Here is a 24,392-nt window from a genome sequence, read left to right as displayed (position 1 = left end):
TTTGCCACTCTTTGCTCTGTTTTACTAGTTTCTGTTCTTTCAAATTTTGGTGTTAGAGAAGATTCTTGAGAGTCCCTTGGACTGCAAGGAGATCCAACCAGTCCATCCTAAAGGAAATCAGTCCTTAATATTCATTGGAAGGACTGATACTGAAGCTGAAACTCCAATACGTTGGCCACCTGATGCAATGAATTGACTCATTAGAAAAGACCCTGATGCTGGGGAAGATTGAAGGCGGGAGGAGAAGGGGATGACAGAGGATGAGATGGCTGGATGGCATCACCGACTCAACGGACATGAGTTTGAGCACCTCCAGGAGATGGAGAAGGACAGAGGAGCCTGGCGTGCTGCAGTCCATGGGGTCACAAAGAGTTGGACACAGATTAGCAACTGAGCAACAACAACAACAAAATTCCTCCTCAAATGCTATTGCTAATTTATTTTAAATCTTGTAGTTCTGGTCCTGTACCAAGTGGAGGACATAAACCGTAGTATTTGCCCTCTAATCCCACAGACCTTCCTCTGTGTTGATAAATAAACATGCTGCTACCCATCCCTGGCCTGATTTTCTCCTCTGGGCATCAGAAATTAGATAAGCCAGCAAATGATGACTGACAGCTAAAGTGAGTTAGAAGATGAATGTTGCTATATAGACTGAGTTTATTAACTATTAGTAATCTCTGAAAGTTGATGGCATTACATCAATAATTGTAAATTTTTATTTGTTCTAGATGAAAATTAGCCAAAATCGTCTGACCAATGTATATAGCAAGATGATTTTTACTTTTCTCTGAATTTCTAAGTGCATTCATAAACAATCTGAACACTACATGGCAGGCTTTATAGGAATTGTAGGACATTTTAATTGAAAGGTACCATACAGGTCAATGGGTCCTCTCTTAAATACCATTCCAGAGATGTAGAGGTTTAGGTGTCAGACTCAGGTGGATTTCTGGAGCTTGGATTGGATAATTCTGTTTTAAAAGCATGGCCATCTCAAGAGAGAGAGAATGAAAAGATGGTGTTTAGGGATGAGGCTGGAAGTATAAGTCAAGCAGTCAAATGGAGATACATAACTAAAAATGCTGAGCAATTAAGTGCAAACTAGACACAAGGGAACTAAAAGAGACTAGGGATTCAAGCGCAGAGCTATTGAGTGTAGATAAGACGGTAGAAGATGAAATCTGGTGAAACACCCTGAAATACTGTGGCAGAGTCAGAAGGACTTTTTCTAGATCACGTTTGGCCTCATTTCTAAATTGGGAGTTGTTATAAGCCCTGGGCCAATGTATGACTATAGATTCAATTTGACTATAGACTATTTATAGAATTCAAGTCAAATTGGTCATCCAACCTCTATGTAAAGAACTCTAGTGGCAAACACTTATTATTTTCCAAAAATGTCCATTTTGGTTTTGGAAAACTCTGAATATTGGACAGTTTTTCCTTTTATTATACCCAAATGGGTCCCTGATAACTTCCACCCACTTGTTCTAGTTTTTTCTGCTGTACATAACAATAATAGGAATGGAATCAATTGTATTATTTTTAGAAATTCAACTGGACCAAACATTCAAGTAGCAAGATTATCTGGACATCTTAATTTAAGGTCTTAATCACCAGGAAAAACAGAAATAAGCTATTTTACTAAAACTACAGAGAGGCTAATATTCATGTAATTGTTCTCTACCAGCAAATGTTTCACAGCATTTTAAACATTCTCTAATAAAATTAAGTCCTTTTTAGAAGATATTTTAAAAGCATTATAATAAGATTATTATCTTTATTGTCAATATATTTAGTGAGGACATCTTTTTTTTTTTTTTTTTTTTAGTTGGAGGCTAATTACTTCACAACATTTCAGTGGGTTTTGTCATATATTGTGGGGACATCTTGAGACAAGTACTTAGCTTGATTCTTTGCAGGAGAAATGTCCTTGCTGTCAATGACCTTCAAATGTATAGTCATGGCAGGAACTATGGCAGGAAAGGTCTGAAGACTATTTTCTACTTGAAGTCCATAACATATTTTGGAGCAAGAATGTAAAATATAAGGGGAACATTATACTTTCTTAAGATAATTGGAATGTATTTATCAAGCTCAAAGGAGTCAATCAGTGTAAATTTGTTGCTATTTTATTAAAATCAGAGAAAGGGGATAATAAAAGGAACAAGTCATTCCACAATCAAGAGGAAAAGAATCACACATGTCCCCATATTTTACAAGAGCACTTTCATTCAGATACATCTAGCAGTTACTTATTACCAAAGGGCATCCTTTCCTTGGAAATAGGAGCTTGAGGAAAACTCTTCAGGGAATGATCAAAATCCAGCAAAGCAAGCACAGGTGGCTTCTGCCTGAGTAGGAGGAGGGAAACATTTTGTACTGATAACAGTTCTGATAAGGGTCTTTGTAGACACATGCCAAGGATTTCCACTGGGACATCCCCTGGGGACTTTAACATCATTTAAGTTATAGCGAGGTCAGGTTTTTTGCCCTAATTCTATTGCCTAAGCCTTTCATAAACGGCTCTGATACAACAAATTGTGGTAATCTTCTTTTTCCATGAGCAGGGGCTGCTTTTCTTCAGGAAGCTGGTTTCTCTTTCGACGACATAACAGGCTAGTAAGTCCTCCCAGTACAGCAGTAAGGACCGACCCAACCACAGCTGCCCCAATGAGCCATGGCCAGATTTGACGTGCTTGTTCTAAGTAGGGCTTAATGTAATCTTGAAAAATGTCCGGTTCTGAAACAGAAAGACATCCCAATGTTTTTACTATCATCACCATCACCATCATCCTTGCTCCATACTTTGGAGTCAGAGACTAAGTTTGAATCCCAGCTCTGCTACTTACTAGCTATAAAAGCTTAAGAAAGTTATACCTAATACCCCAATGCTTCAGCGTTTTCAACAGAAAATAGGAAAACAATGCCACCTTGTTTGGATGTTTCAAACATCATAGATAGTATCTGATCTGTAAATTGTATAGTGCCTGCTCCCTGCCAGCTACTCTAACTCCTCTAGCTATTTGTTGTTATTTGACTCTATATTTCTAAGTAATAGGCAAATACTACTATCTCTTAATTTCTCAAGTTTATCTCTGGGGTTTGTCATGCATAAGCAATGATTTTAGCTCTTTCACAACTTCCATTTTCTCCATCTTTTCAGTATAATGATATCACAATTTGGGGCCAAATCCACATCTAGCACTTTCATTATTTTTAGTATTTAAATTTGATTCACAATTGAACCTAATAGTATTCTATGGTTACATTATGATTACATTTTCTTTCTCACATCATTTTCCTCTTAGAGTTAATGATTTATTATATATATATATGTGTGTGTGTATATATATATTTACTTGATATTAAAGGACACATCACTATTTACAAGACACTCTAAAATATCCATTTTGTGATACAAAGGAAAGAAGAGAGTGTATCTTGGGCTTACCTTGCAAAAAAATATGACTATGTGACTCAAGTCTTAAGCAAAAGTAACACATGTAACTTTGGGGTGGTTCCCTTAAAAAGAAAAAGTATGCCTTCTCCTTTTCCTTTTTCTCCTTTCAACTAATGCAAATAGCATGTTGATGAGCCAGGACAGGTCATGTGATCAAGGGTAAACCCTAGGTCTTATAGAACTACAAGAAAGCAGCAGCTCTGGTTCCTGAAATTATGGAGCATGTATTTGACTATATACCAAGACTGCTATTTGAGCAATAAATTAACTTATCTAGGCCATGAATATTTGAGCCTATATCTGCTCCCCAACCTTACTTTCCCACTGTTGCTGATGTGGGAACTGTAACAGCTTTTTCTATAACCTATTTTGTTGGCTACAATTGACTAGTTCCAAGTGAACCACTGACTCAAGATGGGCCAATCAAAATTGGCCATTATCCAGAATTCACTGTGCAGAATTGAGTCCGGTGACTAGGAGCTGGTAACAGTCTTAGTGCTAGAGAAGGGGGGCGGCAGGGGAGAATGAGAAAGGGAAAGAGAGAGAAGATGAACTTTTAGACTGCTTCCTTTCCTGGTTCCTACTGTTGCTCAGTCTCAGCTACATTTTTGTCTTTTTTACATTTCTAGTGTTCATTCCTTCCTTGGGTTTTGTAAACCAATAAATTATCTTTTTATGTAATCTTGTTTCTATGGAGTTTCTGACATTTGCACTTCAAAAAGTCCTAATTATTTTTAAAGGTTAATTAGATTCCTACAATAATAAAAGATGGAGTAAGTACCTTAGGATACTCTGAAGTTACAGTTATATGAAAGCTACGTTATCATAAAAAATTACATCAACCAAATAAAAAGAAAATGAGTATTATTTTATAAAATATCTAGGAAAGAATGGGTAGCAACATGTTGTGAAATGTAAAATGAGAGTCTCAATGTTCACCATAAACTCAAGAACTCAGAACAATTAAAGCAAGAGACTTTGTTAAAAATTAATTTTATATTATATTTCAATCTTCATTCAAAGGAGAAAAAACTGGCGTTTCCCAGACTTAAGTGTGACTATAGAGCTCAGACGCTGTCTGTTTCCCCTGTTACTTTCTGCATTTCTGTCCTTCGCACGGCCTTTTGCCAGCTGTCACTAAGATACTTCTAACATTCTTAGGCTCCATTAAGCATAATTTGAAAAATATAGCCAGTTAATGTTTCTCTTCATCATGAAGGGGAAATAAGCTGCAAAGAATTAACATTATAAAATAAATAATAATAAAAAATTATAACTTTGGATTAATATTAATTTAAATCTAAGAAATAAAAGCTAACAAAATTAAAATAAATTTTAAAATGTGAAAAATGTTTTCATCAAACATAAAAGTTAGTTTTAATACATTTAAAAATCATATAGAAAATGAGACTACAAATGCTTAGCTTGCATTGCTATTAATAGCTTCAATATATAGTGTATTTTAACTGTAACAAAATGGAGATATACAGAGGTTACATAATAATTATGATTTTCTTTATTGCTTGCTGCTCAACTCAAATGCTTTCAAAATTTTAAAATATTATTTCTTTACCTGTCCTTCTGCTTTCCAGCTTATGTTATTGTTTCTCTCCTTTGGTTCATTTCAAGTGGTCTTAAATTTTACTGTCACCAGTGGACTATCTTCTTTGAAACAACCTGTATTTCTTACTAGCTTCAACCTAAACTTTTGACTTTTCCTTCTCAGTTATTTGTTTTTCAGCCTCAATAGTGCTTCTTTAAATTATTTCTTAATATCAAAAGTTTTCTATTATTTTTATCTACTCAAAATTTCATCTTTCTTGTTACTTACTCTCTTTAGATTAATCATATAGTTTTCTATTTGTTTGCATGCTCTGTCATTTTCAAAGCATATTCACATGCCCATTTATCTATACAAGAAATGCACAAGGTAGTTAGGAATCATTATTCTAATTTAATGAATTCCTAATCTGCAACTTAGAAAATTTGCCTGTAATATTTAGACTCTTCAATGCATCTGTAACCCTTGGTATGATGCCTTTCACATAAAAAGTAATTTATAACTGTTATTTATTATTCTTATTCCATACTGTTCATGGGGTTCTCAAGGCAAGAATACTGAAGTGGTTTGCCATTCCCTTCTCCAGTGGACCACATTCTGTCAGACCTCTCCACCATGACCCAGCTGTCTTGGGTGGCCCCACACAGAATGGATTAGTGTCACTGAGTTAGACAAGGCCGTGGTCCATGTGATCAGACTGGCTAGTTTTCTGCGATTGTGGTGATGAAAAGGCAAAAATATAGGACACTGAAAGATGAGTTTCCCAGGTTGGTAGGTGCACAATTGCCCCAGGAGATCAGTGGAGAAATAACTGCAGAAAGAATGAAGGGATGGAGCCAAAGCAAAAACAACACCCAGTTGTGGATGTGACTGGTAATAGAAGCAAGGTCTGATGCTGTAAGGAGCAATATTGCATAGTAACCTGGAATGTTAGGTCCATGAATCAAGGCAAATTGGAAGTGGTCAAACAGGAGATAGTAAGAGTGAAGACTGACATTCTAGGAATCAGCGGACTGGAATGGGTGAATTTAATTCAGATGACCATTATATCTACTGCTGTGGGCAGGAATCCCTTAGAAGTAATGGAGTAGCCATCATAGTCAACAAAAGAGTCTGAAATGCAGTACTTGGATGAAGTCTCCAAAACGACAGAATGATCTTTGTTCGTTTCCAAGGCAAACCATTCAATATCATGGTAATCCAAGTCTATGCCCTAACCAGTAAAGCTGAAGAAGCTGAAGCTGAACGGCTCTTTGAAGAACTACAAGACCTTTTAGAACTAACACCCAAAAAAGATGTCCTTTTCATTATAGAGGACTGGAAAGAAAAAGTAGGAAGTCAAGAAACACCTGGAGTGACAGGCAAGTTTGGCCTTGGAGTACAGAATGAATCAGGGCAAAGGCTAATAGAGTTCTGCCAAGAGAACGCACTGGTCATAGCAAATACCATCTTCCACAACACAAGAGAAGACTCTACACATGGACATCACCAGATGGCCAACACCGAAATCAGACTGATTATGTTCTTTGCAGCCAAAGATGGAGAAGCTCTATACAGTCAGCAAAGACAAGACTGGGAGCTGACTGTGGCTCAGATCAAGAACTCTTTATTGCCAAATTCAGACTTAAATTGAAGAAAGTGGGGGAAACCACTAAACCATTGAGGTATGACCTAAATCAAATCCCTTATGATTATACAGTGGAAGTGAGAAATAGATTTAAGGGACTAGATCTGATAGACAGAGTGCCTGATGAACTATGGATGGAGTTTCATGACATTGTACAGGAGACAGGGATCAAGATCATTGCCAAGAAAAAAAACTTCAAAAAAGCAAAATGGCTGTCTTAGGAGGCCTTACAAATAGCTGTGAAAAGAAGGGAACTGAAAAGCAAAGGAGAAAAGGAAAGATATATCCATCTGAATGCGGAGTTACAGAGAATAGCAAGGAGAGATAAGAAAACCTTCCTCAGCGATCGATGCAAAGAAATAGAGGAAAACAATAGAATGGGAAAGACTAGAGATCTCTTCAAGAAAATTAGAGATACCAAGGGAATATTTCATGCAAAGATGGGCTCAATAAAGGACAGAAATGGTATAGACCTAAGAGAAGCAGAAGATATTAAGAGGTGGCAAGAATACACAGAAGAACTCTACAAAAAAGATCTTAATGACACATAAAATCACGATGGTGTCATCAATCACCTAGAGCCAGACATCCTGGAATGTGAAGTCAAGTGGGCCTTAGGAAGCATCACTAAGAACAAAGCGAATGGAGAGGATGGAATTCTAGTTGAGCTATTTCAAACCCTAGAAGATGATGCTGTGAAAGTGCTGCACTCAAAATGCCAGAAAATCTGGAAAACTCAGCAGTGGCCACAGGACTGGAAAAGGTCAGTTTTCATTCCAATCCCAAAGAAAGGCAATGCCAAAGAATGCTCAAACTACTGCACAGTTGCCCTTATCTCACACACTAGTACAGTAATGCTCAAAATTCTCCAAGTCAGGCTTCAGCAATATATGAACCATGACCTTCCAGATGTTCAAGCTGGTTTTAGAAAAGGCAGAGGAACCAGAGATCAAAATGCCAACATCCACTGGATCATCAAAAAAGCAACAGAGATTGAGAAAAACATCTATTTCTGCTTTATTGATTATGCCAAAGCCTTTGACTGTGTGGATCACAATAAACTGGAAAATTCTGAAAGAGATGGAATTAGCAGACCACCTGACCTGCCTCTTGAGAAACCTGTATGCAGGTCAGGAAGCAACAGTTAGAACTGGATATGGAACAACAGACTAGTTCCAAATAGGAAAAGGAGTACGTCAAGGCTGTATATTGTCACCCTGCTTATTTAACTTATATGCAGAGTACATCATGAGAAATGCTAGACCGAATGAAACACAAGCTGGAAACAAGATTGCCAGGAGAAATATCAATAACATCAGATATGCAGATGACACCACCCTTATGGCAGAAAGTTTAGAAGAACTAAAGCGCCTCTTGATAAAAGTGAAAGAGGAGAGTGAAAATATTGGCTTAAAGCTTTAGAAAACTAAGATCATGGCATCCAGTCCCATCATTTCATAGCAAATAGATGGGGAAACAGTGGAAACAGTGTCAAACTTTATTTTGGGAGGGCTCCAAAATCACAGTAGATGGAGATTGCAGCCATGAAATTAAAAGACACTTACTCTTTGGAAGAAAAGTTATGACCAACATAGACAGCATTTTAAAAAAGAGAGACATTACTTTGTCAAAAAAGATCCATCTAGTTAGGGCTCTGGTTTTGCCAGTAGTCATGTATGGATGTGAGAGTTGGACTGTGAAGAAAGCTGAGCACCGAAAAACTGATGCTGTTGAACTGTGGTGTGGAGGAGACTCTTGATAGTCCCTTGGACTGCAAAGAGATCCAACCAGTCCATCCTAAAGGAGATCAGTCCTGGGTGCTCATTGGAAGGACTGACGCTGAAGCTGAAACTCCAATACTTTGGCCACCTCATGCGAAGAGTTGACTCATTGGAAAAGACCCTGATGCTGGGAAAGATTGAAGGCAGGAGGAGAAGTGGACGACAGAGGATGAGATCGTTGGATGGCATCACCGACTCAATGAACATGAGTTTGGGTAGGCTCCCGGAGTTGGTGATGGACAGGGAGGCCTGGCGTGCTGTGGTTCATGGGGTCACAAAGAATTGGACATGACTGAGTGACTGAACTGAAATAAACTGAATTTTTATTCCAAAATAGTTCTAGCAATAGTTCAAATGAATCAGCTTGCAATAAGATTTTATCTCTTTCAAACTTGGTTTGGTTACTGATTTTGTTCAATTTTATCTTCTGGATTCCCAGATTCTTTCCTTCTATGCTCCTTTGTGACACTTGGCACAATTACCTGTGTGTATAGTTATTTATATGTGTGTCTTATTTTCCAAACTCGATCACAAACTCTTGACAGCAAGCAATGTATCTTTATTTAGCTTTCATTCTTCTATTCATTTATTTATTCATTCATGCAGCAACAGTTACTGAGACACAATACATGCCAGGTGGTGGTTTACACATGTGAAAGGATCAGAGCCCCTGCCTGAAGGAAACCATAACTGGAAGAGGAGACTGACAAGCAAAAAAATTGGTTTAAGAACAATGCTGTTCTAATGAAAGTATGTAAAAGATACAATGGGATCATAGGGAAAAGGCCTCTTCTATCTGTCTTTTGAGTCAGAGAAGGCATCTCAGGAGACTATCTCACTGAGTAGGAAAATGAATTAGAACTTGAATGTAGGATGCTGATGGCAAGCCATCCCTGGCAGAAGGAACAGGATTTACCTTTACATACACGTGACCAAGCTGAGACAGTTCAGTTCAAGCTCTCAGTCATGTCTGACTCCTTGTGACCCCATGAATCACAGCACACCAGGCCTCCCTGTCCATCACCAACTCCAGGAGGTTACTCAAACTCATGTCCATCAAGTCGGTGATGCCATCCAGCCATCTCATCCTCTGTCGTCCACTTCTCCTCCTGCCTTCAATCTTTCCCAGCATCAGGGTCTTTTCCAATGAGTCAACTCTTTGCATGAGGTGGCCAAAGGATTGGAGTTTCAGCTTCAGCGTCAGTCCTTCCAATGAGCACCCAGGACTGATCTCCTTTAGGATGGACTGGCTGGATCTCATTGCAGTCCAAGGGATTCTCAAGAGTCTTCTCCAGCACCATAGTTCAAAAGCATCAGTTTTTGGCGCTCAGCTTTCTTCACAGTCCAACTCTCACATCCATACATGACCATTGGAAAAACCATAGCCTTGACTAGACAGACCTTTGTTAGCAAAGGAATGTCTCTGCTTTTTAATATGCTATCTAGGTAGGTCATAACTTTCCTTCCAAGGAGTAAGCGTCTTTTAATTTCATGGCTGCAGTCACCATCTGCAGTGATCTTGGAGCCCCAAAAAATAAAGTTTGACACTGTTTCCTCTGTTTCCTCATCTATTTGCCATGAAGTGATGGGACCAGATGCGATGATCTTAGTTTTCTGAATGTTGAGCTTTAAGCCAACTTCTTCACTCTCCTCTTTCACTTTCATCAAGAGGCTTTTTAGTTCCTCTTCACTTTCTGCCATAAGGGTGGTATCATCTGCATATCTGAGGTTATGGATATTTCTCCCAGCAATCTTGATTCCAGCTTGTGCTTCTTCCAGCCCAGCGTTTCTCATGATATACTATGCATATAAGTTAAATAAGCAGGGTGACAATAAACAGCCTTGATGTACTCCTTTTCCTATTTGAAACCAGTCTGTTGTTCCATGTCCAGTTCTAACTTGCTTCCTGACAGAGGCAGGTCAGGTGGTCTGGTATTCCCATCTCTTTCAGAATTTTCCACAGTTTATTGTGATCCACACAGTCAACGGCTTTGACATAGTCAATAAAACAGAAATAGATGTTTTTCTGAAACTCTGTTGGTTTTTTGATGATCCAGTGGAAGTTGGCAATTTGATCTCTGGTTCCTCTGCCTTTTCTAAAACCAGCTTGAACATCTGGAGCTTCTTCAAATCCCATGTGCAGAATGAAATATTCCAATTACTGTGCATGCCTCCTCCTCTCATTTTTTAAAATTAATTTATTCATTTTAATTGGAGGCTAATTACTTTACAATATTGTGGTGGTTTTTGTCATACATTGACATGAATCAGCCATGGGTGTACATGTGTCCCCCAACCCAAAACCCCTCTCCCACCTCATTCCCCATCCCATCCCTCTGGGTTGTCCCAGTGCACCGACTGTGAGTGCTCTGTTTCACGCATCGAGCCTGGACTGTTTATCTGTTTCACATATGGCAATATACATGTTTCAATGCCATTCTCTCAAATCATCCGACTCTGGGCTTCTCCCACAGAGTCCAAAAGTCTGTTCTTTATATCTGTGTCTCTACTGCTGTCTCACGTATAGGGTTGTCAGTACCGTCTTTTCTAAAGTCTAAATATATAAATGCATATATATGCATTAATATACTGTATTGATGTTTGTCTTTCTCACTTATTTCACTCTGCATAATAAGCTCCAGTTTCATCCACTTCATTAGAACTGAATAAAATGTGTTCTTTTTAATAGCTGAGTAATATTCCATTGTGTATATGTAACACAACTTTCTTATCCATTCATCTGCCGATGGACATTAGCTTGCTTCCATGTCCTGGCTATTGTAAACAGTGCAAGGAAACAATCCCATTCACCATTGTGATGAAAAAAATAAAATCCTTAGGAATAAATCTACCTAAAAAAACAAAAGACCTATATATAGAAAACTATAAAACACTGATGAAAGAAATCAAAGATGACACAGATGGATGGAGAAATATACCATGTTCATGAATCAAAGAATCAATATATTGAAAATGAGTATACTGCCCAAAACAATCTATAGAGTCAATGCAATCCCTATCAAGCTACCAATGGTATTTTTCACAGAACTAGAACAAATAATTTCACAATCTGTATGGAAATACAAAAAACCTCAAATAGCCAAAGAATCTTGAGAAAGAAGAACGGAACTGGAGGAATAAACCTGCCTGACTTCAGACTATACCACAAAGCCACAGTCATCAAGTCAGTATGGCACTGGCACAAAGACAGAAATATAGATCAATGGAAGAAAATAGAAAGACCAGAGATAAATCCACGCACCTATGGTCACCTTATCTTTGACAAAGGAAGCAAAAATATACAATGGAGAAAAGACAATCTCTTTAACAAGTGGTGCTGGGAAAACTGGACAACCACCTGTAAAAGAATGAAACTAGAACACTTTCTAACACCACACACAAATATAAACTCAAAATGGATTAAAGATCTAAATGTAAGACCAGAAACCTAAAACTCCTAGACCAGAAACTATAAAACGCCTAGAAAACATAGGCAAAAAACTCTCTGACAAAAATCACAGCAGGATCCTCTATGACCCACCTCTCAGAGTAATGGAAATAAAAGCCAAAATAAACAAATGGAACCTAATTAAACTTAAAAACTTTTGCACAATGAAGGAAACTATAAGCAAGGTGAAAATACAATCTTCAGAATGGGAGAAAATAATAGGAAATGAAGCAATTGATATAGATTCAGTCTCTAAAATATACAAGCAGCTCATGCAGCTCAATACCAGAAAAATAAAAAAACCCAATCAAAAAGCGGGCCAAAGAACTAAACAGACATTTCTCCAAAGAAGACATACAGATGGCTAACAAACACGTGAAAGGATGCTCAACATCACTCATTATCAGAGAAATGCAAATCAAAACCAAAGTGAGGTACCATCTCACACCAGTCAGAATGGCTGCTATCAAAAAGTCTACAAACAATAATTCCTGGAGAGGGTGTGGAGAAAAGGGTGTGCCATAAAACCTGCTAATCCCACTGCTGGGCATACACACTGAGGAAACCAGAATTGAAAGTGACACGTGTATCCTCTCTCATTTTTAAAATCAAATGTCAAGTCTTTTGGAATATATTAGACGAAGGAAGCTCTTAGCAAAGTAGCACCGTATAGAAAGCAGGAGTACATCTGCCAATAGGATTCAACTCATTTTGGTTTCATCTTTTAATCAATTGTGCATGACAAAATGACCTGCTACTCGATTTTTAAAAACATCGCTAAATTCAATTATAAGAGAAAATGTTTGACTAAAGCAAGAAGTCATCAGCTGCCTTTTATGGAAAACACTTGAGTAATTATAAATATGACTGCCTAAATGATGAATAATTAACTGCCTGAACTAAATTATGTTGAAAAATTTAAAGACAATTTTAGTAAGGTTAAAGTTTAGCAAAGTATAGAGATAAAAATTTAAACTCCTTGAAAGTACTATAGGAACAATAGAATAATTCATAAAATGGAAAATAGGCAACTGTTGCTTATTTTAAAGCAAAACTTCTCTAAAACTTGTGCAAATTCACAGCCATATGAAAATACTCTAAATACACTTAAATACTCTAAATACATTAAATACTGTAAAAACATTTAAAATCAATTTTATTTTTAAAATCTAACTATAAACAAATAATAAATACCATTAATCCCTTAATGTGATACTCCTTTCCCTTTTCTTCTTCAATAGTTTTTGTTGCGTTTTCAGTAAAAAGTAGCCTTTTGGACATTAGGGAAGGAACAATGAGGTGGAGCCTGGTGGGCTACAGTCCACAGGGTTGCAAAGAGTTGAACATAACTGAGCATGCACACATGCATGCACACAATGAGGTGGAACATGAAAGTCACTGCCACATTGTGATCGTAAAGGATTGTAAAGACTGGCAGTTTATATGCTGATGTATCTCACATTAGTATCTGCAAGCCACAATCTCTTCTGAGGTTCAAGGCCATCTAGCTACTTCAGAGACATCTTTACTATGATGTGCCATTCACCCCCATTTCACTATGTAATGGACACCACCTTGAGAGTCTCTCCATGTCTGGCCCTGCTTCCATTGTTACTGCCTTAATGAATTCAATCACCATTTATCATAGGCCAGAAAGCTTAAAGTCATCTTCAATATCTCCTTCTTTCTCACCTATTATATAAATCATTTTCCAAGTTCCATAAATTTTGCTTTCAAAATAACTTCAAATTCTTTTGTCCTTTCTACCTCGCCTCCTATCACCATGGCTGCAATTCAAATTTCCTTCAGCTCTCCTCTGGATACTTGTAACAGCATTCTCATCAGCCTCCCTGAATGTGTTTTGCAACTGCCATAAAACTTCCTACAAGCTGCAGCAAATATAATCTTATGAAAACTCAAATTCAACCCTGATTTGTTTAAAATTCATTAATGACTCTGTTATCTTAGCAATATGGCCCAAGACTCCCTTTTCAGCTAATGAATTCCTCCTGTCATGGATATTCTCTGAAATGTCACTTTATTGACTCCTAGAGATAGACACATCTCTAAATAAAAGAGTCACTAGGTAAATAGTGGTTTAAGGTCGTTGTTTTCTTTCATTAGGAGGAGACTATGTTGTCTGCCACTGTATCTGCAGTGTCTAAAAGAATGCCTCGTACAAGGTAGTTACTAAACATATGTATGTAAAAGGAATAAATACACCAATAAAAATCACCTAAAAAATACCTAGTGCAATAGAAGGCTTGAAATACATTAAAAATATCTAAAAATGACCTGAGTATTAAGAGGTGTGATTTTTTTTTCTAGCAAGCTTTATTTATATGTATTGTACTATACATAAATGTCCATCTCTGTGACCCCATGAACTGTAGCCCACCAGGCTCTTGTGTCCATGGGATTTCCCAGGCAAGAATACTGCAGTGGGTTAAGTATACTTTATTTGTGTGTAATCACATGTAAGCCATACTTACATGCATTTATTCTTTATGATAAATATCACTTGTGTTCAATTTAATTCATTGATTTTACCCCATACCAGATATTCTTTGGTATTTAGACTAGAGAAGCTTGCAAGATATCAATTCTGATTTTTCAGGGCTTACAGACAAGGTAGAAAGAAAGAAAGTGAAGTTGCTCAATTGTGTCTGACTCTTTGCGAGTCTATGGACTGTGGCTCGACAGGCTCTTCTGTCCATGGGATTTTCCAGGCAAAAATACTGGAGTGGGCTGCCATTTCCTTCTATAACAGCCAAGGTAGAGTGGAAGACAAATCATATGTAGAAAAATTAGCATGCAACTCTAACAAAGGAGTGATTAAACATGACTATGTGTATTTATGTATATGAATATTTATATATAATTATTTCATATCTGAGAGTTTGACAAATAGATGAAGGGGATCAGAATTTAGCTAGAGAGAATAGTGTGGTCAAAAGCATGACACTATGAAAGAGTCTATTATGTTCTGGAAATGGAAATCATAAAATCCTGATGGTGAATCTTTGAAAAACTGTTATCAACATGTTCCTTTCTTTATGCACTTTGGGTGTTTCCAGAAGGAAGGGAAAACATGTCACAGGAGGCGATCCTTTTTTTCAACTCACAGGAATTCACTCCCCTTATCACTCCTCCACCCTTCACCCTTATCACACCTTCACCCTGTTCACAGTGATCTCAAGGATTTCAAAGAACTGATCTCCTCCACCAGCCATTTTAGTACTCCTTCCATTGGCTATGATCTTCAGGTAAAACAGAACAGGTCGACGAAACCCATATCTGTCCAACTAATGGCTCCCCAAAGGGAAAGAGAATATTGATAAAATACAGACTCTCCTGTTGACCTTAAAATGTGGTTCTGCTATGCCACATACTAGCTAGATGGCCTGGGACAAGTTAGTCATATCCTTTAAGCTTCTATTTTCCCATCTATGATATGGAAAAAGAAGTAACAGTATCTTCATAAGGGTAGTAATGAAGGTTAAAGCAAATAATGCATACAGCACTTCTAGAAGAGTTCATGACACCTAAAAAGATCATAATGTGTTGGCTATTATGAAGTGACTCAGTTTATCTCATCTGTGTAATTTTCCATCACGCATCCTTCTCAAATTGGAGAATTTAGCATTCTAGAAATACATAGTACACTTTATACCTCTGTTTGGTTATTCTTTTAGTTTTGAATATTCCCTACTCTTTTCCATCCGCTATCTGCCTGCTCACCCTTCAAGGTCTCATCTTGTTTCTCTAGTTAGAACTATTCTGAAGTCATTGCCTTTTCCTCTGTGCTCCTCTAGTATTCTGTTTATGACTCCTTTACTGCACTTAACACAGCCTGATGTTTCATAGTTTCTTGCACAATGGTCTGACTTGTACACTGAATTTAGAGCTCCTTGAGGCTAGAGGTATGTCATTAATGTATGTGTCACTAAGGTCTAACAAGAGGTAGGAAGTTGATAAATGCCATTTATTGAGAGGAGGAGCTAAGATGGTGGAGGAATAGGATGAGGAGACCACTTTCTCCCCCACAAATTCATCAAAAGAACATTTGAACGCCAAGCAAACTCCACAAAACAACTTCTGATCGCTAGCAGAGGACATCAGGCTCCCAGAAAAGCAGCCCATTGTCTTCAAAAGGAGGTAGGACAAAATATAAAAGATAAAAAGAGAGACAAAAGAGTTAGGGATGGAGATCCATCCCGGGAAGGGAGTCTTAATAGAGGAAGTTTCCAAACACCAGGAAACCCTCTCACCGGTAGGTCTGAGGGAAGCTTTTGAATCTCAGAGGGCAACCTAATGGGGAGGAAAAGTAAATAAAACCCACAGATTACATGCCTAAGAGCAACTCCCAGCAGAAAAGTATCCCAGATGCTGGCATCCGCCACCAGCAAGTGGGGGCTGAACAGAGAGAGGCCGGTGGCATTGCTTACAGTAAGGACCGGGCCTGAATGCCCTGAGGGCAATCAGAGGGAGCTAATGTGAGATAGCAGCTTGAACTGTGGGATAGCAAGAGAGAGAAAGAGAGAATTAACCTGTGAAAAGCCCTAACCTAAGGCACAGCCAGCCCATTCACAGAACAAAGGACTGAGCAATACCAGAGAGGAGATAGCCAGCCCATCCCCTGCTGGAGGCAGTGGGGAGGCGGGCACCAGCCAGAGCCTGAAAGCGGCAAACTCGGCCCCAGAGACGGCATCCCCTACCAACCTGCAAACAGGCTTCCAGTCTCTAACCAAAGACTTCCTGAGATTCTGGATGGTTGACATCCGCTGGGAGGGTCGCAGCCAGAGATCAGCTCCCCAGAAGAGAAACAAGGCACACCGGACCGGCGCGCCCAGAAACTGAGGCTGGGAAGGGGAGGGGAGAAGTCGCGCTCCTCAAGCTCCTGGTTGCCTGATCTGCTAGGACCCTGAACGGCACAAAACGCAGGCCCAACTGAGTCTGCGCCTTTGTGGAGTACCCGAGAACCTGAACCTGAGTGGCTTGGGCCTGGGAAGTGCACACAACGCAGGGCCTGCTCCCTGTAGAGCAGCCTGGAGCCTGAGCAGTGTAGACGCGGAAGCACACACGCTGTAAGCAGGGGCAAACCCAGTGTGGCGGAACACTGCGAGTGCTCCCCACACACACCAGTGACATTTGTCTGCAGCGCCCCTCCCTCCCCGCAGCAGGACTGAACAAGCGAACCTAAACAAGAGACCACTTCCGCCCACTTGTGTCAGGGTGGAAATTAGACACTGAAGAGATCTGCAAACAGAAGCCAAATAAACAAAGTGACGCACTTTAGAAGTGACCGGTGCAACAGATTAAAATCCCTGTAGTTAACACTGACTACACTGGAAGGGGCCTCTAGATATCAAGAAGTGTAAGCTGGAACAAGGAGCTATCTGAAACTGAACCGAACCCACACTGCCTGCAACAGCTCCAGAGAAATTCCTAGATATATTTTTACTACTATTATTTTTTTTAATTAAAATTTTTTTTCCTTTTTTTTTAAGTCCTCTATTACTCCTTAATTTTCATTTTTATAACCCACAAAACCTTGCAAAAAAAAAAAAAGACCCTATTTTTAAAGCAAACTTCATATATATTTCTTTCATTTTTTGTGATTTTGGTTTTTTTAATATTGTATTTTTAAGAGTTTAACCTCTACTCCAGATTTTTAATTTTTGTTTTTCAGTATTTGATATCAATTTTGGACATTTAAGAATCCAATCTTCAGTACCCATTTTTACTCAGGAATGTGATTACTGGTTTGATCACTCTCTCCCCCTTTTGACTTTCCTTTTTCTCCCCCAGATCACCCCTATTTCCTCCCTCCCCCTTCTCTTCTCAATCCAATTCTGTGAATCTCTGTGGGTGTTCTGGGCTGTGAAAAACATTAGGGAACAGAGTACTTCCTAAATCTCTCTCTCCTCTTGAGTCCCCCTTTTTCTCCTCCTGCTCACCTCTATCTCCTTCCTCCCTCACCTCTTCTTCATGTAACTCTGTGAACCTCTCTGGGTGTCCCTCACTGTGGAGAATCCTTTCCCCATTAAACTAGAAGTTTTATTATCAGTGCTGTATGGAGGGAGAAGTCTTGAGGCTACTGAAAGAATAAGACTGAATTCCAGAGGCAAGAGGCTTAAGCCCAATACCTGAGAACACCAGAGAACTCCTGACTATAGGGAACATTAATTAATAAGAGATCACCCAAAAGCCTCCATACCTACACTGAAACCAACCACCACCCAAGAGCCAATAAGTTCCAGAGCAAGACATACCACACAAATTCTCCAGCAACGAAGGAACATAGCCCTGAGCGTCAACATACAGGCTGCCCAAAGTCACACCAAACCCATAGACCCATCTCAAAACTCACTACTGGACACTCCATTGCACTCCAGAGAGAAGAAATCCAGCTCCACCCACCAGAACACCGACACAAGTTCCTCTATCCAGCAAACCTCGACAAGCCAAACATCCAGCCCCACCCACTGGGAGAAACCTCCACAATAGAAAGGAACCACAGACCACCAGAATACAGAAAGGCCACTCCAGACAAAGCAATCTAAACAAGAAGAAAAGGCAGAGAAATACCCAACAGGTAAAGGAACATGAAAAGTGCCCACCAAGCCAAACAAAAGAGGAGGAGAAGGGGAGTCTACCTGAAAAACAATTTAGAATAATGATAATAAAAATGATCCAAAATCTTGAAAACAAAATGGAATTACAGATAAATAACCTAGAGACAAGGATTGAGAAGATGCAAGAAATGTTTAACAAGGACCTAGAAGAAATAAAAAAGAGTCAATTAAAAATGAATAATGCAATAAATGAGATCAAAAACACTCTGGAGGGAACCAACAGTAGAATAATGGAGGCAGAAGATAGGATAAGTGCGGTACAAGAAAAATGGTGGAAATAAATGAAGCAGAGAGGAAAAAAGAAAAATGAATCAAAAGAAACGAGGACAACCTCAAGGAACTCTGGGACAATGTGAAACACCCCAACATTTGAATCATAGGAGTCCCAGAAAAAGAAGACAAAAAGAAAGGCCATGAGAAAATACTCGAGGAGATAACAGCTGAAAACTTCCCCAAAATGGGGAAGGAAATAGTCACACAAGTCCAAGAAACCCAGAGAGTCCCAAAGAGGATAAAACCAAGGCAAAACACCCCAAGACACATATAAATCAAATTAACAAAGACCAAATACAAAGAACAAATATTAAAAGCAACAAGGGAGAAACAACAAATAACACACAAGGGGATTCCCATAAGGATAACAGCTGATCTTTCAATAGAAACTCTTCAGGACACAAGGGAATGGCAGGACATACTTAAGGTAATGACCCAGATTACTGTACCCAGCAAGGATCTCATTCAGATATGAAGGAGAATTCAAAAGCTTTACAGGCAAGCAAAAGCTGAGAGAATTCAGCACCACCAAACCAGCTCTTCAACAAATGCTAAAGGATCTTCTCTAGGCGAGAAACACAGAAAGGTTGTATAAACGCAAACCCAAAACAACAAAGTAAATGAAACGGGACCATACTTATCAATAATTACCTTAAATGTAAATGGATTGAATGTCCCAACCAAAAGAAAAGTCTGGCTGATTGGATACAAAAGCAAGACCCCTATATATGCTGTCTATAAGAGACCCACCTCAAAACAAGGGACACATACAGACTGAAAGTGAAGGACTGGAAAAAAAATATTTCACGCAAATGGAGACCAAAAGAAAGCAGGAGTCGCAATACTCATATCAGATAAAATAGACTTTAAAATAAAGGCTGTGAAAAGAGACAAAGAACAACATTACATAATGATCAAAGGATCAATCCAAGAAGAAGATATAACAGTTATAAATATATATGCACTCAACATAGGAGCACTGCAATATGTAAGGCAAATGCTAACAAGTATGAAAGGGGAAATTAACAATAACACAATAATACGGAGACTTTAATGCCTCACTAACATCTATGGATAGATCACTAGACAGAAAATTAAAAAGGAATCACAAACTTTAAATGACACAATGGATCAGCTAGACCTAATTGATATCTATAGGACATTTCACCCCAAAAGAATCATTTTCACCTTTTTCTCAAGTGCACACGGAACCTTCTCCAGAATAGATCACATCCTGGGCCATAAATCTAGCCCTGACAAATTCAAAAAAATTGAAATCATTCCAGTCATCTTTTCTGACCACAAGGCAGTAAGATTAGATCTCAATTACAGGGGAAAAAAAGCTATTAAAAATTCAAACATATGGAGGTTAAATAACACACTTATGAATACCCAACAAATCATAGAAGAAATCAAAAAAGAAATCAAAATATGCATAGAAACAAATGAAAATGAAAACACAACAACCCAAAACCTATGGGACATTGTAAAAGCAGTGCTAAGGGGAAGGTTCACAGCAATACAGGCTTACCTAAACCCCTTTAACAAGTAGTGCTGGGAAAACTGGTCAACCACTTGTAAAAGAATGAAACTAGAACACTTTTTAACACCATACACAAAAATAAACTCAAAATGGACTAAAGATCTAATGTAAGACCAGAAACTATAAAACTCCTAGAGGAGAACATAGGCAAAACACTCTCCGACATGAATCACAGCAGGATCCTCTATGACCCACCTCCCAGAATATTGGAAATAAAAGCAAAACTAAACAAATGGGACCTAATGAAACTTAAAAGCTTTTGCACAACAAAGGAAACTATAAGCAAGGTGAAAAGACAGCCTTCAGAATGGGAGAAAATAATAGCAAATGAAGCAACAGACAAAGGATTAATCTCAAAAATATACAAGCAACTCCTGAAGCTCAATTCCAGAAAAATAAATGACCCAATCAAAAAATGGGCCAAAGAACTAAACAGACAGTTCTGCAAAGAAGACATACAGATGGCTAACAAACACATGAAAAGATGCTCAACATCACTCATTATCAGAGAAATGCAAATCAAAACCACAATGAGGTACCACTACAATATTGTAAAGTAATTAGCCTCCAACTAATAAAAATAAAGGGAAAAAAAAGGAAAAAGAAAAAAAATGTCATTTATCTGTTCATTTAGCTTTACTAATTTATTCACCTTTTCATGAATTATCCATGAATATAATGAAACATCAGTGCTTGCTGAACACCTCTTATCCACATGCTCTGTGTTGTTTTATTGCTTTTGACCATCTTCTGTTAAGTGGAGAGGACCCTGTAGTATTGAAATCTGGCTCATACGTATGCTGGTATTTGATACTGGGAAAGTCATTGAAATTGTTTTAGCATCAATGTCCTCAACTTATTCTAGGGATAATAATACCTAATATATAGCTGTGATTCATGGGGTCCCAAAGAGTCGGACACGACTGAGTGACTGAACTAAACTGAACTGAACTGAATACATAGTGACTAGTAATGCATGTATAGTATGGAGTAGACTCTCAGATTGTAGCAGAACATTACTATCTGTTCCTCATTTGTCAAGAAAATATATGCATACTTAAACTAAGGAAGATTATCTAAAGCCTAGAAATAGTTACAATCCTAGGCTTTTATAACACTACCTTAATCATAGTCATAGCAATTATTATTATTATATCTATTAGCATTATTATTATTGTTAATTGGATTTAATATCAAAATGTTAAAAAAAAACAACAAAATGTTCACAAGTTTTCTTGATAACCCTAGCAGGAAGTTCCCAAAGACAATTCTAAAACTGGTAGATATTTTTTCTTGTGCAGACTGCACTAGGCTCTTAATGCCCTTAATTATCACAATATCTCTTTGAGGTATTATATTCCCAATATGTTAGGTTAAAAAGCTGAAATTCAAGGAATTGAAATCAGAATTCCCAACGTCACACCAAAGTCAGTTTAAAGCATCAGGTCTCACACTCAATGTTTTCTGATTTTAATTCTAGTGCTCTTCCCAGGTTGCCACACACAGAATGCCTTATATTAAGCAGAATGGATAAGAGCTTAAAGATTCTTGCAGCTTGGGCCATGCAATAATAAATCAGTGATGAACTAAGGATTATAATGCATTTTACAAGTTAAAGCATTGGGAGATAACACTGTAAAATCATAAGGTTTTGCACGCTCTCAGAAAAGATTGGTCACATCAGACTGAGCAATTCATATGAGAGAAACTGAGCTTTACCTGACTCTTGTAGGTAGCTGTAGTCGTAGCCCAGATCCTTGGATGAAATGAAGAAGTCGCCATTTCTGTAGAGCGGGATGAAAGGGACCATGTAGGATTCTCGGTTGTGTCCAATGGGTGCATTAGCTTCTGGATAAACATCTTGAAGAGGACGATACTTTCGAAGCCACTGTTCAAAAATACTGCAGAGGAAAGGATTATTCAGAATCAGAAACATATTGCTGTTGAAGAAATATCTGGAGTTCTTAAAGTAAAATAACAAGGCATATCTTAAAATCTAAAGCCATGGAAATATACTAAACATAGTTTTCATGCTTTGAAAAGATTTTGTAGAGCCACAGTTCATGCTGTCAAGCCCTGATGAAATCCACTCGTTTGAGAGAAATATTAGATGATAATTTTGGAAAAGGAATTTCTTAGATGATAAGTGAAAGTTAAATGACAAGTTAAAACCCTTCAGAATGCCACAGAGAAAGTGTAATTATTGGCTGAGTGACAACCGAGACATAGTCATAAATTATATATGTCCCTTATCTCAAAGAAATTTCACTCAAAGAAAGAACACGCAAAACTAAATTGGAATCAGTATTAGAAGTTGGCTGTTTTTTGGTCATGGTAGGGGACTTTATTTCAACCTCCTTGTTATATTTAGAGAAGTATATTCTTAATGAGCGCTGCCCATGTTGGTACAGCAGTAAAGAATCTGCCTGCAATGTATCAGTCCCTGGGTTGGGAAGGTCCCCTGGAGAAGGGCATGGCAACCCACTCCAGTATTCTTGCCTCCCATGGACAGAGGAGCCTGGCGGGTCACAGTCCATGGGGTCACAAAGAGTCAGACACGACTGAAGAGACTTAGCATGCATGCACACATACTTCATAAGTCTTGTTGAGAGAAAGAGATCACCTTCCATGATAGAAGTTAAATATACTTAGCACATACCGTTTCCCAACTTCCCAGGAAACTAGAGTATGACCACAAGATCAATACTCAGCCAATCAGACATACCCATTCAAGACTTTGAAACAGGAGATACTGACACAAAGAAGCAAGGACAATGGACAAGCACTCTAGCAGTGGGCAAGGGCAGTGGTGCTAACAACATCCTGTTTATAAGCATGAGATCAGAGGTGTCAGTAAAGGTAAGCACTGGCCAGAGGTACCCTGTGCTCAAGAGCGCAGCTCTGGCAGATGATCTGGCTGCTGCCCTCTTCTCTCGTTCTTACCTGTTTCTCATCCTGCATCTCCACGATCTTCTGAATTATCCGCTATTCTTTCAGCAAATTTGTTCCCTGTTTAGTTCAGCCAGAGTGAGTTTCTGTTGCAAGCAATTAAAAACCCTGATAGGAACAAAAGCTAAAAAACTAAGAGATTGAAACTGTCCAGTAAGGATGGAAGTGAAACTAAGTGTAACAGAACGTGTAGTGGGTAATTAAAGGGGTGACAAAGAGAATGCCTCTGTATGATCAGACCACATAACATAGAGGGAAGAACACTAGATCTGGGGTCAGAAAACTCCCCTTGGGTCCTAGATTTGTGATTTAAGAGCTGCATAAGTTATATAGGCTCATAAGCAAATCACAGAAATGCTTGGAGGCTTAGCCTTCACATCCTTAAAATGAAAGTAATAATATCTATCCCATCTGTTTCCAAACAAATTATCCAACGTGGTAGTTTTTAGGAAAGTGCTAAATATATAAGCTATTGTTATTTAGCTCTAGAATTTAAGCTAGAAGGCAAAAGGTTAGTGCAAGAAGCTGGTATCTAAAAAAGAAAGTGATGTTTCAAGCAAACAGATAAGTTAAAAAAAAAAGCATTTTGAAGTACAGTAAAGAAGAGAACAAGGAAGCCAGATGGCAGCAGTGATGTTCACTTTTTGGTGATGAAAAAGAATTCTATTTGTTTAAAAAATCTGGACTTCAAGTGCTAGTTGTGGTCAAAGTTGTTTTCATTGTGAATTAATTGAAGGATCAGTCAGCTGCTGATAAATACCTCGATTATTAAATACATTTTCTGAGTATTTACTATACGTTAAGTTTTGAAGAAATATGAACCTATGTAGAACTCAAGTTCTGTGGGTTTTGACAAAGTTGTCTTAACTTTAAGACAACTTTAAGACTCTAAAATGTTTTAACCTGTTTAATCTTCCTTTTATTCATCTGAATAATGAGAGTAATATTTAAGTCATGAAGGTATTGAAAGGATTAAGCAATCTAAATGTCCACTGACAGATGAATGGATAAAGAAGATGTGATATATATTTATATATATGTATACGTATATATGGAGAAGGCAATGGCAACCCCCACTTCAGTACTCTTGCCTGGCAAATCCCATG

At 38.3% G+C, this 24,392-nt stretch overlaps 1 protein-coding gene across 1 annotated transcript in view; it reads right to left on the bottom strand.

Annotated features, from left to right (window-relative positions):
* Positions 1 to 2,519: 2,519 nt before the first annotated feature.
* TYR (tyrosinase) overlaps positions 2,520 to 24,392 on the bottom strand; it is a 112,093-nt gene continuing 90,220 nt past the window's right edge. Inside the window, exons 4-5 of the mRNA XM_061158533.1 lie at positions 22,057 to 22,238; positions 2,520 to 2,746 (exon numbers count right to left, since the gene is read on the bottom strand). Coding sequence (XP_061014516.1) covers positions 2,520 to 2,746; positions 22,057 to 22,238 — 409 coding nt within the window. The remainder of the gene's footprint in view (positions 2,747 to 22,056; positions 22,239 to 24,392) is intronic.

This window comes from Dama dama, chromosome 2, assembly GCF_033118175.1.
Source record: "Dama dama isolate Ldn47 chromosome 2, ASM3311817v1, whole genome shotgun sequence".
In the NCBI taxonomy this organism is placed as follows: Eukaryota; Metazoa; Chordata; class Mammalia; order Artiodactyla; family Cervidae; genus Dama; species Dama dama.
Note: the sequence above shows the minus strand (reverse complement) of the source record. Positions and strands in the feature narration are given on the sequence as shown.